At 48.2% G+C, this 14,873-nt stretch overlaps 1 protein-coding gene across 1 annotated transcript in view; it reads left to right on the forward strand.

Moving 5' to 3' along the window:
• LOC134338400 (seizure 6-like protein) overlaps nucleotides 1-14,873 on the forward strand; it is a 445,108-nt gene that overhangs the window by 345,220 nt on the left and 85,015 nt on the right. Inside the window, exon 10 of the mRNA XM_063034201.1 lies at nucleotides 9,247-9,443. Coding sequence (XP_062890271.1) covers nucleotides 9,247-9,443 — 197 coding nt within the window. The remainder of the gene's footprint in view (nucleotides 1-9,246; nucleotides 9,444-14,873) is intronic.

Consider the following 14,873-nt stretch of genomic DNA (forward strand, 5'->3'; position numbering starts at 1 on the left):
CTATTCAACCTTCCTCTGTAACTGAGTTTCTCAAGTCCCGGCAACATCCTTGTAAACCTTCTCTGCACTCTTTCAACATTATTAATATCCTTCCTGTAATTTGGTGACCAAAACTGAACACAATACTCCAGATTCGGCCTCACCAATGCCTTATACAACCTCATCATAACATTCCAGCTCTTATACTCAATACTTTGATTAATAAAGGCCAATGTACCAAAAGCTCTCTTTATGACCCTATCTACCTGTGACGATACTTTTAGGGAATTTTGTATCTGTATTCCCAGATCCCTCTGTTCCACTGCACTCCTCAGTGCCCTACCATTTACCATGTATGTTCTACTTTGGTTTGTCCTTCCAAAGTGCAATACCTCACACTTGTCTGTATTAAATTCCATCTGCCATTTTTCAGCCTATTTTTCCGGCTGGTCTAAATCCCTCTGCAAGCTTTGAAAACCTTCCTCACTGTCCACTACACCTCCAATCTTTGTATCATCAGCAAATTTGCTGATCCAATTTATCACATTATCATCCAGATCATTGATATAGATGACAAATAACAACAGACCCAACACTGATCCCTGTGGCACACCATTAGTCACAGGCCTCCACTCTGAGAAGCAATCCTCTACTACCACACTTTGGCTTCTTCCATTGAGCCTATGTCTAATCCAATTTACCACCACTCCATGTATACCTAGCGACTGAATTTTCCTAACTAACCTCCCATGCGGGACCTTGTCAAAGGCCTTACTGAAGTCCATGTAGACAACATCCACTGCCTTCCCTTCATCCACTTTCCTGGTAACCTCCTCGAAAAACTCCAATAGATTGGTCAAACATGACCTACCACGCACAAAGCCATGTTGACTCTCCCTAATAAGTCCCTGTCTAACCAAATGCTTGTAGATTCTGTCGCTTAGTACTCCGTCCAATAACTTACCCACTACCGACGTCAAACTTACCGGCCTATAATTTTCCGGATTACTTTTCGATCCTTTTTTAAACAACGGAACAACATGAGTCATTCTCCAATCCTCCGGCACCTCACCCGTAGACACCGACATTTTAAGTATATCTGCCAGGGCCTCTGCAATTTCAACACCAGTCTCCTTCAAGGTCCGAGGGAATATCCTGTCAGGTCCTGGGGATTTATCCACTTTAGTTTGCCTCAAGATAGCAAGCATCTCCTCCTTTTCAGTCTGTACAGTTTCCATGATCTCACTACTTGTTTCCCTTAATTCCATAGACTTCATGCCAGTTTCCTTAGTAAATACAGACGCAAAAAACCCACTTAAGATCTCCCCCATTTCTTTTGGTTCCACACATAGCCGACCACTCTGATCTTCAAGAGGACAAATTTTATCCCTTGCAATCCTCTTACCCTTAATATACCTGTAAAAGCTCTTTGGATTATCCTTCAAACAGCAGGAACTCTGCAGATGCTGGAATTTCAAGCAACACACATCAAAGTTGTTGGTGAACGCAGCAGGCCAGGCAGCATCTCTAGGAAGAGGTACAGTCGACTTTTCAGGCCGAAACCCTTCCAAAGGGTCTTGGCCTGAAAAGTCGACTGTACCTCTTCCTAGAGATGCTGCCTGGCCTGCTGGATTATCCTTCACTTTGACTGCCAAGGCAACCTCATGTCTTCTTTTAGCCCTCCTGATTTCCTTCTTAAGTATTTTCTTGCACCTTTTATACTCCTTAATCACCTTATTTACTCCCTGTTTCCTATACATATCATACAACTCTCTCTTCTTCTTTATCAGAGTTGCAATATCCCTTGAGAACCAAGGTTCCTTATTCCTATTCACTTTGCCTTTAATCCTGACAGGAACACACAAGCTCTGCACTCTCAAAATTTCTCCTTTGAAGGCTTCCCACTTACCAATCACATCCTTGCCAGAGAACAACCTGTCCCAATCCACACTTTTTAGATCCTTTCTCATTTCTTCAAATTTGGCCTTCTTCCAGTTTAGAACCTCAACTCTAGGACCAGATCTATCTTTATCCATGATCAAGTTGAAACTAATGGTGTTATGATCACTGGAACCAAAGTGCTCCCCTACACACACTTTCGTCACTTGTCCTAACTCGTTTCCTAAGTAGTGGTCAGCAATCTCTTTTTTCTCTGCTCGTCTGATATGTTCGCTCATCATTGGGTCAAATTCGGCAAGCAGCTCCACCAGACCTAGAAAGTTCCCATTATTTGGTTCATGTAGGGTGGAATTGTGGCCACGGAAAGCAAGGTTTCGTTCTGCAAGGTGACAGACTATGGCAATGAACCTCTTCATGACATCATTACAGTGTATTTTTCCCAGCATTTGCATTTCTTGGTACGTGCTATCAATGGCACTGTGTGTTCTTAAGCACATTTCCAGCTCACGCCAGCTATCCATGTTGGCACGGTGCGCATTTGACTTCTCATGATCATGGAGTGTGAGAGTGAGTCACTCCCACACTCTGAAAACTCCGCAAGTGAGACTGTGATTTCGCTTGCCAAATAGGGTACAGCAGAAACAGAAGATTGAATCAGATGATTCTGAGTACACTAACCGTGACCTACGAATGGTTTCTCCATTTTTCATCTTCATAAGATATCTGTCCTTGGTAAAACAATGGCGTGATTGGCTCTGTGGAAAGTTAATGTCCTCTAACTGAACGGGACCTCTCCTAACAATGTCGATCCGTTGTCACAGATAATATGCATTGGCCAACGTGCTGGATCGGTCTCTGTGAATGTTAGTGGGGCTTTCTCTCTGTCTGGTGTGTTGCTGGCGGCATCTCCCTCACCTGTCTCAGTTGTAGGACTGTCATCATGCTGTGGTGCTTGTTCATTAAACAAAGTTTGGTCATCATTATCACCATCTGTTTGAGTAGAATTGATCTTCTCATTTTCATTGCTCTGATTATCAACATCTCCTGTACCGCTCACACTGTCACTTGGCACTGCAGCCCCATGCAGTGACGATGGTGCAGCAGCAACTGCAGTCGGCGGACCTTTTACAGATGCTGCACCAAAGTAAGATGTAACTTTTGGGAGACTATTTAGACGTTTTGTTTTGTTGTCGAATATTTTCTGTTTTTCAGCACCACTAGGATAGGAGCGTTTCATTTCCCTCTCATTGAAAAGTAGCCTTCTTTGCTAGGAGCAATGTTTACAAGTGAAGTAAATATTTTAATGTATTTTCTCAGATGTCAGTCAGCGAGCACCCACTGGTGGCTTGGCTGGAGAATATTGTGGCGTCTGTGAGCTGTGCATTAAATTTTTGCATGTCAGTCGGGGACCCCTGGGAGGATGGGGCCCATTTCAGTTGAAACGGGTGAAACATAGCTAAGGCCGCCTATGGTGGAAAGGCCTGTTGCCACTGGGCGGTGTGGTTTATTGGGCCAGAAAGTCCTGTTCCCGCTGGGCGGTGTGGTTTATTGGGCCGGAAGGGAATGTTCCCTCTGGGTGGTGTGGTTTATTGGGTCGGAAGGGAATGTTCCTGCTGGGTGGTGTGGTTTATTGGACTGGACGGGAATGTTCCCTCTGGGCGGTGTGGTTTATTGGGCTGGAAGGGAATGTTCCCTCTGGGCGGTGTGGTTTATTGGGCTGGAAGGGAATGTTCCCTCTGGGCGGTGTGGTTTATTGGGCTGGAAGGGAATGTTCCCTCTGGATGGTGTGGTTTATTGGGCTGGAAGGGAATGTTCCCTCTGGGTGGTGTGGTTTATTGGGCTGGAAGGGAATGTTCCCTCTGGGTGATGTGGTTTATTGGACTGGACCGGAATGTTCCCTCTGGGCGGTGTGGTTTATTGGGCTGGAAAGGGAATGTTCCCTCTGGGCGGTGTGGTTTATTGGGCTGGAAGGGAATGTTCCCTCTGGGTGGTGTGGTTTATTGGGCCGGAAGGGAATGTTCCCTCTGGATGGTGTGGTTTATTGGGCCAGAAAGTCCTGTTCCCGCTGGGCGGTGTGGTTTATTGGGTCGGAAGGGAATGTTCCTGCTGGGTGGTGTGGTTTATTGGACTGGACGGGAATGTTCCCTCTGGGCGGTGTGGTTTATTGGGCCGGAAGGGAATGTTCCCTCTGGGTGGTGTGGTTTATTGGGCCAGAAAGTCCTGTTCCCTCTGGGCGGTGTGGTTTATTGGGTCGGAAGGGAATGTTCCCTCTGGGCGGTGTGGTTTATTGGGCTGGAAGGGAATGTTCCCTCTGGGCGGTGTGGTTTATTGGGCTGGAAGGGAATGTTCCCTCTGGATGGTGTGGTTTATTGGGCTGGAAGGGAATGTTCCCTCTGGGTGGTGTGGTTTATTGGGCTGGAAGGGAATGTTCCCTCTGGGTGGTGTGGTTTATTGGGCCGGAAGGGAATGTTCCCTCTGGGCGGTGTGGTTTATTGGGCCGGAAGGGAATGTTCCCTCTGGGCTGGGCGGTGTGGTTTATTGGGCCGGAAGGGAATGTTCCCTCTGGGCGGTGTGGTTTATTGGGCCGGAAGGGAATGTTCCCTCTGGGTGATGTGGTTTATTGGGCCGGAAGGGAATGTTCCCTCTGGGTGGTGTGGTTTATTGGGCCGGAAGGGAATGTTCCCTCTGGGTGGTGTGGTTTATTGGGCCGGAAGGGAATGTTCCCTCTGGGTGGTGTGGTTTATTGGGCCGGAAGGGAATGTTCCCTGTGGGCGGTGTGGTTTATTGGGCTGGAAGGGATGTTCCCTCTGGGCGGTGTGGTTTATTGGGCTGGAAGGGAATGTTCCCGCTGGGTGGTGTGGTTTATTGGGCTGGAAGGGAATGTTCCCTCTGGGTGATGTGGTTTATTGGGCTGGAAGGGAATGTTCCCTCTGGGTGGTGTGGTTTATTGGGCTGGAAGGGAATGTTCCTGCTGGGCGGTGTGGTTTATTGGGCTGGAAGGGAATGTTCCCTCTGGGTGATGTGGTTTATTGGGCTGGAAGGGAATGTTCCCTATGGGTGGTGTGGTTTATTGGGCTGGAAGGGAATGTTCCCGCTGGGCGGTGTGGTTTATTGGGCTGGAAGGGAATGTTCCCTCTCGGTGGTGTGGTTTATTGGGCTGGAAGGGAATGTTCCCTCTGAGTGGTGAGGTTTATTGGGTCGGAAGGGAATATTCCCTCTGGGTGGTGTGGTTTATTGGGTCGGAAGGGAATGTTTCCTCTGGGTGGTGTGGTTTATTGGGCTGGAAGGGAATGTTCCCTCTGGGCGGTGTGGTTTATTGGGCCAGAAAGTCCTGTTCCCTCTGGGCGGTGTGGTTTATTGGGCTGGAAGGGAATGTTCCCTGTGGGTGGTGTGGTTTATTGGGTCGGAAAGGAATGTTCCCTCTGGGTGGTGTGGTTTATTGGGCTGGAAGGTAATGTTCCCTCTGGGTGGTGTGGTTTAATGGGCCGGAAGGGAATGTTCCCTCTGGGCGGTGTGGTTTATTGGGCCGGAAGGGAATGTTCCCTCTGGGCGGTGTGGTTTATTGGTCTGGAAGGGAATGTTCCCTCTGGGCGGTGTGGTTTATTGGGCCAGAAAGTCCTGTTCCCTCTGGGCGGTGTGGTTTATTGGGCTGGAAGGGAATGTTCCCTCTGGGTGGTGTGGTTTATTGGGCTGGAAGGGAATGTTCCCGCTAGGCGGTGTGGTTTATTGGGCTGGGAGGGAATGTTCCCTCTGGGCGGTGTGGTTTATTGGGCTGGAAGGGAATGTTCCCTCTGGGTGGTGTGGTTTATTGGGCCAGAAGGGAATGTTCCCTCTGGGTGGTGTGGTTTATTGGGTTGGAAGGGAATGTTCCCTCTGGGTGGTGTGGTTTATTGGGCTGGAAGGAAATGTTCCCTCTGGGTGGTGTGGTTTATTGGGCTGGAAGGGAATGTTCCCGCTGGGCGGTGTGGTTTATTGGGCTGGAAGGGAATGTTCTCGCTGGGTGATGTGGTTTATTCGGCTGGAAAGGAATGTTCCCTCTGGGTGGTGTGGCTTATTCGGCTGGAAGGGAATGTTCCCTCTGGGTGGTGTGGTTTATTGAGCCGGAAGGGAATGTTCCCTCTGGGCGGTGTGGTTTATTGGGCCGGAAGGGAATGTTCCCTCTGGGCGGTGTGGTTTATTGGGCCGGAAGGGAATGTTCCCTCTGGGCGGTGTGGTTTATTGGGCTGGAAGGGAATGTTCCCTGTGCGTGGTGTGGTTTATTGGGCTGGAAGGGAATGTTCTCTCTGGGTGGTGTGGTTTATTGAGCCGGAAGGGAATGTTTCCTCTGGCGGTGTGGTTTATTGGGCCGGAAGGGAATGTTCCCTCTGGGCGGTGTGGTTTATTGGGCTGGAAAGTCCTGTTCCCGCTGGGTGATGTGGTTTATTGGGCTGGAAGGGAATGTTCCCTCTGGGTGGTGTGGTTTATTGGGCTGGAAGGGAAAGTTCCCTCTGGGCGGTGTGGTTTATTGGGCCGGAAGGGAATGTTCCCTCTGGGTGGTGTGGTTTATTGGCCTGGAAGGGCCTATTCCCTCTGGGTGGTGTGGTTTATTGGGCTGGAAGGGAATGTTCCCTCTGGGCGGTGTGGTTTATTGGGCCGGAAGGGAATGTTCCCTCTGGGTGGTGTGGTTTATTGGGCCGGAAGGGAATGTTCCCTCTGGGTGGTGTGGTTTATTGGGCTGGAAGGGAATGTTCCCTCTGGGCGGTGTGGTTTATTGGGCAGGAAGGGAATGTTCCCTCTGGGTGGTGTGGTTTATTGGGCCGGAAGGGAATGTTCCCTCTGGGTGATGTGGTTTATTGGGCTGGAAGGGAATGTTCCCTGTGCGTGGTGTGGTTTATTGGGCTGGAAGGGAATGTTCTCTCTGGGTGGTGTGGTTTATTGAGCCGGAAGGGAATGTTTCCTCTGGCGGTGTGGTTTATTGGGCCGGAAGGGAATGTTCCCTCTGGGCGGTGTGGTTTATTGGGCTGGAAAGTCCTGTTCCCGCTGGGTGATGTGGTTTATTGGGCTGGAAGGGAATGTTCCCTCTGGGTGGTGTGGTTTATTGGGCTGGAAGGGAAAGTTCCCTCTGGGCGGTGTGGTTTATTGGGCCGGAAGGGAATGTTCCCTCTGGGTGGTGTGGTTTATTGGCCTGGAAGGGCCTATTCCCTCTGGGTGGTGTGGTTTATTGGGCTGGAAGGGAATGTTCCCTCTGGGCGGTGTGGTTTATTGGGCCGGAAGGGAATGTTCCCTCTGGGTGGTGTGGTTTATTGGGCCGGAAGGGAATGTTCCCTCTGGGTGGTGTGGTTTATTGGGCTGGAAGGGAATGTTCCCTCTGGGCGGTGTGGTTTATTGGGCAGGAAGGGAATGTTCCCTCTGGGTGGTGTGGTTTATTGGGTCGGAAGGGAATGTTCCCTCTGGGTGGTGTGGTTTATTGGGCTGGAAGGGAATGTTCTTGCTGGGCGGTGTGGTTTATTGGGCAGGAAGGGAATGTTCCCTCTGGGTGGTGTGGTTTATTGGGCTGGAAGGGAATGTTCCCTCTGGGCGGTGTGGTTTATTGGGCCGGAAGGGAATGTTCCCTCTGGGTGGTGTGGTTTATTGGCCTGGAAGGGCCTATTCCCTCTGGGTGGTGTGGTTTATTGGGCTGGAAGGGAATGTTCCCTCTGGGTGGTGTGGTTTATTGGGCTGGAAGGGAATGTTCCCTCTGGGTGGTGTGGTTTATTGGGTCGGAAGGGAATGTTCCCTATGGGCGGTGTGGTTTATTGGGTCGGAAGGGAATGTTCCCTATGGGCGGTGTGGTTTATTGGGCTGGAAGGGAATGTTCCCTCTGGGTGGTGTGGTTTATTGGGCCGGAAGGGAATGTTCCCTCTGGGTGGTGTGGTTTATTGGGCTGGAAGGGAATGTTCCCTCTGGGCGGTGTGGTTTATTGGGCAGGAAGGGAATGTTCCCTCTGGGTGGTGTGGTTTATTGGGTCGGAAGGGAATGTTCCCTCTGGGTGGTGTGGTTTATTGGGCTGGAAGGGAATGTTCCTGCTGGGCGATGTGGTTTATTGGGCAGGAAGGGAATGTTCCCTCTGGGTGGTGTGGTTTATTGGGCTGGAAGGGAATGTTCCCTCTGGGTGGTGTGGTTTATTGGGTCAGAAGGGAATGTTCCCTCTGGGTGGTGTGGTTTATTGGGCTGGAAGGGAATGTTCCCGCTGGGCGGTGTGGTTTATTGGGCTGGAAGGGAATGTTCCCTCTGGGTGGTGTGGTTTATTGGGTCGGAAGGGAATGTTCCCTCTGGGTGGTGTGGTTTATTGGGCCAGAAGGGAATGTTCCCTCTGGGTGGTGTGGTTTATTGGGTCGGAAGGGAATGTTCCTGCTGGGTGGTGTGGTTTATTGGGCTGGAAAGGAATGTTCCCTCTGGGTGATGTTGTTTATTGGGCTGGAAGGGAATGTTCCCTCTGGGTGGTGTGGTTTATTGGGTCGGAAGGGAATGTTCCCTCTGGGTGGTGTGGTTTATTGGGCTGGAAGGGAATGTTCCCTCTGGGTGGTGTGGTTTATTGGCTCGGAAGGGAATGTTCCCTCTGGGCGGTGTGGTTTATTGGGCTGGAAGGGAATGTTCCCTCTGGGTGATGTTGTTTATTGGGTCGGAAGGGAATGTTCCCTCTGGGTGGTGTGGTTTATTTTTGCTGGAAGGGAATGTTCCCTCTGGGCGATGTGGTTTATTGGGTCGGAAGGGAATGTTCCCTCTGGGTGGTGTGGTTTATTGGGCTGGAAGGGAATGTTCCCTGTGCGTGGTGTGGTTTATTGGGCTGGAAGGGAATGTTCCCTCTGGGTGGTGTGGTTTATTGGGTCGGAAGGGAATGTTCCCTCTGGGTGGTGTGGTTTATTGGGCCGGAAGGGAATGTTCCCTCTGGGTGATGTGGTTTATTGGGCTGGAAGGGAATGTTCCCTCTGGGTGGTGTGGTTTATTGGGCTGGAAGGGAATGTTCCCTCTGGGTGGTGTGGTTTATTGGGTCAGAAGGGAATGTTCCCTCTGGGTGGTGTGGTTTATTGGGTCGGAAGGGAATGTTCCCTCTGGGTGGTGTGGTTTATTGGGCTGGAAGAGAATGTTCCCTGTGCGTGGTGTGGTTTATTGGGCTGGAAGGGAATGTTCCCTCTGGGCGGTGTGGTTTATTGGGCTGGAAGGGAATGTTCCCTCTGGGTGGTGTGGTTTATTGGGCTGGAAGGGAATGTTCCCTCTGGGCGGTGTGGTTTATTGGGCCGGAAGGGAATGTTCCATGCTATGTCTTTAAAAAAATCCTGTTAATAATTAAGTGATCTAGCAGAATTGGAAATATTAATTGTTGTTTTCTTTCCATCTTTCCTTATACAGCCTGAACCTCACCAACAGTGACATATTATCCCTGTATGATGGAGACGACTTAACCATGAGGATTCTCGGTCAATTCGTCGGTAGCAATGCCCCGTTGAAGGTTTACTCCACCACTTCCGACCTCACTGTCCGATTCCATTCCGATCCAGCTGGCTTGATTTTTGGGAAGGGCCAAGGATTTATCATGAATTATTATGGTGCGTAGAAAGCTGCTCCTGGAGAAATGAAAATTAAATTATGGCACAATGACTCCATTATAAGTGAGGACTCTAGTTTTGGCTAAATGGCCTATGTTGCTTCATTACAAAATGAACCCAAAGGTGATGCAGGGAATACTACGGGAGGAGAAGTGGTCCTGAAGGAAGGGTAGACCACCAATGGTGTATGCAATAAGATGGGTTATAACAGGAGGCAAAGTCAGGAAAAAGATTGCAGAGAAATTGGAGTTCTGGTATCTCAGCTCTGTCACACAAAGTGGCTGCCTCTGAATTTACTGATTGAAATTAGTGGAATACATTTCCCATGTGGAGAACACAGAACAGCACAGGTACTTTGGCCCACAATATTGCATCAACCTTTTAACCTACTCCAAGATCAATCTAACCCTTCCTTCCCCCCCCCATGTTTGTTTTATCCATGTGTCTATCTAAGAGTCACTTAAGTGTCCCTAATGTACCTGCCTCTACCACCACCCCTGGGGGGCTATTCCACGCACCCACCATGCTCTGTGTGAAAGATCCTACCTCCACATCCCCCCCCCCCCCCGCCGCCATCCCCAATATTTTCCTCCAATTACCTTAAAATTAATGCACTCTAATATTAGCCATCGCTGCCCTGGGACAAAAGTCACTGGCTGTCCATTCTATCCATGCCTCTTTTAATCTACTGTACTTCTATCAAGTCAACTCTCATCCTCTTTCACTCCAAATTGAAAAGTCCTAACTCACTCAACCTTTCCAAATAAGACATGTTCTCTAATCCAAATCTCCTCTGCACCCTCTTGAAAGGTTCCACATCATACAGTAAGGTTACCAGTACTGAACACGATACTCCAAGAGTGGTCTAACCAGGGTTTTATTGAGCTACAACATTATATCGTGGCTCTTGAACTCAATCCTCTGACTCATGAAGGCCAACACACCATTAGCCTTCTTGACCACCTTATCAACTTGCATGGAAACTTTGTGGATCAATGAACATGGACCTCCAGATCGCTCTGCTTCTCCGTACCACCAAGACCCCTACCATTAACCTTGTACTTTGCTTTCAAGTTCAACCCTCCAAATGATTTTGAAAGTCATTTCACATGACTTTGTGCATGTTGATTTATTTATTGAGATACAGAATAGGCCCTTCTGGCCTTTTGAGCCGCACCTCCCAGCAATACCCCGATTTAATCCGAGCCTTATCATGGGACTATTTACAATGACCAATTAACCTACCAACTGGTACATCTTTGAACTGTAGGAGGAAACTGGAGCACCCAGAGGAAACCCGGGCAGTCAAAGGGAGAATGTACAATGAACTTGGGTCGTCAGTACTGTAAAGCATTGTGCTAACCACTATGCTACTGTGTTTAGGACTACTGACTGCAGAAGAATTACACAGCATTACCAAACTACAGTATCAATTCTGTTTATATCAAAAGACTTTATGGTACCAAAGGAGGCAACTTGGTGCATTGTTTATTAATTGTTTGACTAAACTTAGCGAAGGTATTTGAGGAAGGGGATGAATGGCCAATGAAATTTTACAGTAAATTCAATAGGTCAATAGGTACATTTAATGCAAGAGAAATGTGTACAATATACACCCTGAAATTCTTTTTTCTTAGCAAACATCCAGAAAAACAGAGGAGTGCCCCAAAGAATAAATGACAGTTAAATGTTAGAACCCCAAAGCCCCCCCAGCTCCCCCACCCACGCATAAGCAGCAGCAAAGCAACAACAACCCCCACCAGCAAAAAAGCATAAATTGCATCATTATTGTCACATATAAGACCATAAGATTAGGCCATTTGGCCCATTGTGTCTGCACCACCATTCAATCATGGCTGATACTTCCCTCCCCTCCTCAGTCCCATTCCTAGACTTCTCCCTGTAACGTTTGATGCCATGTCCAATCAACAACCTATCAATCTCTGCCTTAAACACACCCAACAACCTGGCCTCCACAGCTGCCAAATTCCTCGACATCACCACCCTCTGGCTAAAGAAATTTCTCAGCATCTCTGTTTTAAATGGATGCCCCTCTATCCTGAGGCTGTGCCCTCTTGTCCTAGAGTTCCCCACCATGGGAATTTCTACATTGAATCCGTCTAAGCCTTTCAATATCCAAAAAATTTCAATGAAATCTCCCCTCATCCTTCCAAAGTCCAGTGAGCATAGCTTCAGAGCCATCAAACGTCCCTCGTATGATCTCCCTTTAATTCCTGGAACCATCCTTGTGAGCCTCCTCTGAACCCTTTCCAATGCCAGCACATCTTTTTTTAAGATATGGAACCCAAAACTGTTCACAATACTCAGGTGAGGCCTCATCAGTGCCTTATAAGGCCTCAGCATCTCATCCCTGTTCTTGTATTCTAGACCCCTTGAAATGAGTTCTAACATTGCATTTGCCTTCCTCACCACAGACTCACCCTGCAAGTTAACCTTCAGGGTGTTCTGCACAGGGACTCCCAAGTCCATTTGCATCTCAGATTGTTGGATTTTCTCCCCATTAAGAAAATAGCCTGCACATTTATTTCTACAACTAAAGTGCATGACCATACATTTTCCAACATTGTATTTCATTTACCGTTTTCTTGCCCATTCTCCTAATCTGTCTAAGTCCTTCTGCAGCTTTCCTATTTCCTCAACACTACCTGCCCCTCCACCAATCTTCGTATCTGCAAACTTGGCAACAAAGCCGTCTATTAAATCATTGATATACAGCATAAAAAGAAGCAATCCCAACACTGAGCCCTGTGGAACATCACTAGTCACTGGCAGCCAACCAGAAAAGGATCCTTTTATTCTCACTCATTGCCTCCTAACAATCTATGTTAGTAACCATGTTCTAACCATGTTAGTAACCTTCCTGTAATACTATGGGCTCTTAACTTAGTAAGCAGCCTCATGTGTGGCATCTTGTCAAAGGCCTTCTGAAAGTCCAAATATACAACATCCACTTCATTCCCTTTATAGAATCATAGAAACATAGAAAACCTACAGCACAATACAGGCCCTTCAGCCCACAAAGTTGTGCCAAACATGTCCCTTCCTCAGAAATTACTAGGCTTACCTATAGCCCTCAATTTTTCTAAGCTCCATGTACCTATCCAAGAGTCTCTTTAAAGACCCTATTGTATCTGTCTCCACCACCGTTGCTGGCAGCCCATTCCACACACTCTATACTACTTGTAATCTTCTCAACGAATTCCAACAGTTTCATCAGGCAAGACTTAAGCAAACCATACTGACTTTGTCCTATCTTGTCCTTTGTCACCAAGTACTCCATAACCTCATCCTTAACAACTGGCTCGAACATCTTCCCAGCCACTGAGGTGGTCTATAATTTCCTTTCAGCTGCCTCCCTCCTTTCTTCAAGAATGGAGTGACCTTTGCAATTTTCCAGTCCTCTGGAACCATGCCAGAGTCAAATAATTCTTGAAAGATCATTACTAATGTCTCCACAATCTCTACCGCTACCTCTTTTAGAAGCCTAGGGTGCAGTCCATTTCGTTCCGGTGACTTATGTACCTTTAGGTCTTTCAGCTTTTTGAGCACCTTCTCTCTTGTAATAGTAACTGCACCCACTTCTCTTCCCTCACACTCTTCAGCATATTTGCTTGCTTTCATATTTCATCTTTTCCCTCCTAATGATTCCTTTAGTTGCTCTCTTTTAGTTCCACCCACAGAGACTCCGTAGACAAACCCCTCTCCATGACTTCCTCCTTTCTGCAGCTGTGAAGTGAAAAGATTAACAGCACTCCAATTGACAATCCATTTCATGTCATGGTCCACTCCGTGAAGTCTGCATTCCGGTTCACAGTCCGGTCCTTCGACCCTTGCTCCAGGTTTTCCTGTCTGCCCTGTTTCTGTTCCTGTTGAGCACTAATTGAGGGAGCTGATGCTCATTGGGGCTGGCTGCATAAATACCTCCAGAGACCAGGGCGTGGCTGCTGGATTGTTCTTGTCCTTGCTCCTTGTGTCCCTTCCCCTGCCTTCTGTTTCCTCGCCTGAAGCCTTGCGTTGTCTTGCCGGTAACTCTCGCCTCGCCTGAAGTTCTTGTCTTGCCTCGCATTGCCTTCTCTTGCCGGTAACTCTCGCCTTGCCTAAAGTCTTGTCTTGGAGCCACCCTGTATCTATGTCCCTTCCTGTCCCTTGCCTCCATCGAGTAAGTCAGGCCAGATTGTCATTACTCTGTGGTGGGTTCTGTCCCTTCCTGTCCCTTGCCTCTGTTGGGTAAGTCAGGCCAGATTGCCGTTACCCTGTGGTGGGTTCTGTCCCTTCCTGTCCCTTGCCTCTGTCGGGTGGAGATCCGCGCCCTGCTCAGGAGGAGCTGCAAGACCTCAAGTCTCTAGCCGAGCCGAGCCCCAAGCCAAGCTTTAAACCCCCAAGCCCCAAGTCTCTGGTCTCAAGCCTCATCCTGCCTGCCAGCCTAGTCACGTCCTTGCCTAGTTCTGGAGTCCGAGCCAGAGGCAAGACCCAGGTTCTGGGTCCTTGTCCAGTCTCTGGCTCGGAGTCCAAGCGGGGTTCCTAGCTCTCTTGTCCAGTCCCGTTCTGGGTTCCGGGTTTTCATGTCCATGTCCTAGCCCTCACCCTGTATCCTAGTCCTGTCCCTAGTACTTCAGTGTCTGTGTCTTGCACTTGGGTCCAGTCCCAGCCACCCCCTTATGACAAATTTACTTCACTCCAGTGAAATATTGTTGCATCAGACTTTACATCTTACCCATCAAATTTTAAGTTGAGCTCAGTCATATTATGTTCACTGACTCCTAAGGGTTCATTACCTCAATCTCCCTAATCGATTACGGTTCTTTATCTAACACCCAATCCATTATAGTTGATCCCCTAGTAGACTCAATGCCAAACTGCTCTAAAAAGTCATCTTGTAGGCATTCAACAAACTCACTCTTGAGATCCATTCCCAACCTGATTTTTCCAATCGACCTGCATGTTAAAATCTCCCATGACTATCATGACATTGCCCTTTTGATGTGCCTTTTCTATTTCCTGTTGTAATCTGTGGTCCACATCCCAGCTGCTGTTTGGAGACCTGTATATAACTGCCATGAGGGTCCTTTAATCCTTGCAGTTTCTTAACTCAACCCACAACGATTCAACATCTTCCAATCCAATGTCACATCTTTCTACTGATCTGATGCCATTCTTTACCAACAAAGCCACGCCTAGCTTTAGGGTTCTTGAGAGATTCCAATTAGCCCAGTTTGTGAGGAGAATCTGTAGTTGGATGTGCTGACCTTGAAACAATATTTGGTTTTGAAAATAATGCAAGAGGAATAATGATGTGGAGTATTACGTTTGTGACAAGTAACAATTTTAATAATGTGAAGGGCAATAGCAGGGCTTGGCAAGCAAGCAAAATGGCATTGTTCTGTAATCATTTCCTCTTCACCTCAAAAT

This window comes from Mobula hypostoma, chromosome 27 (genome assembly GCF_963921235.1).
Source record: "Mobula hypostoma chromosome 27, sMobHyp1.1, whole genome shotgun sequence".
In the NCBI taxonomy this organism is placed as follows: domain Eukaryota; kingdom Metazoa; phylum Chordata; class Chondrichthyes; order Myliobatiformes; family Myliobatidae; genus Mobula; species Mobula hypostoma.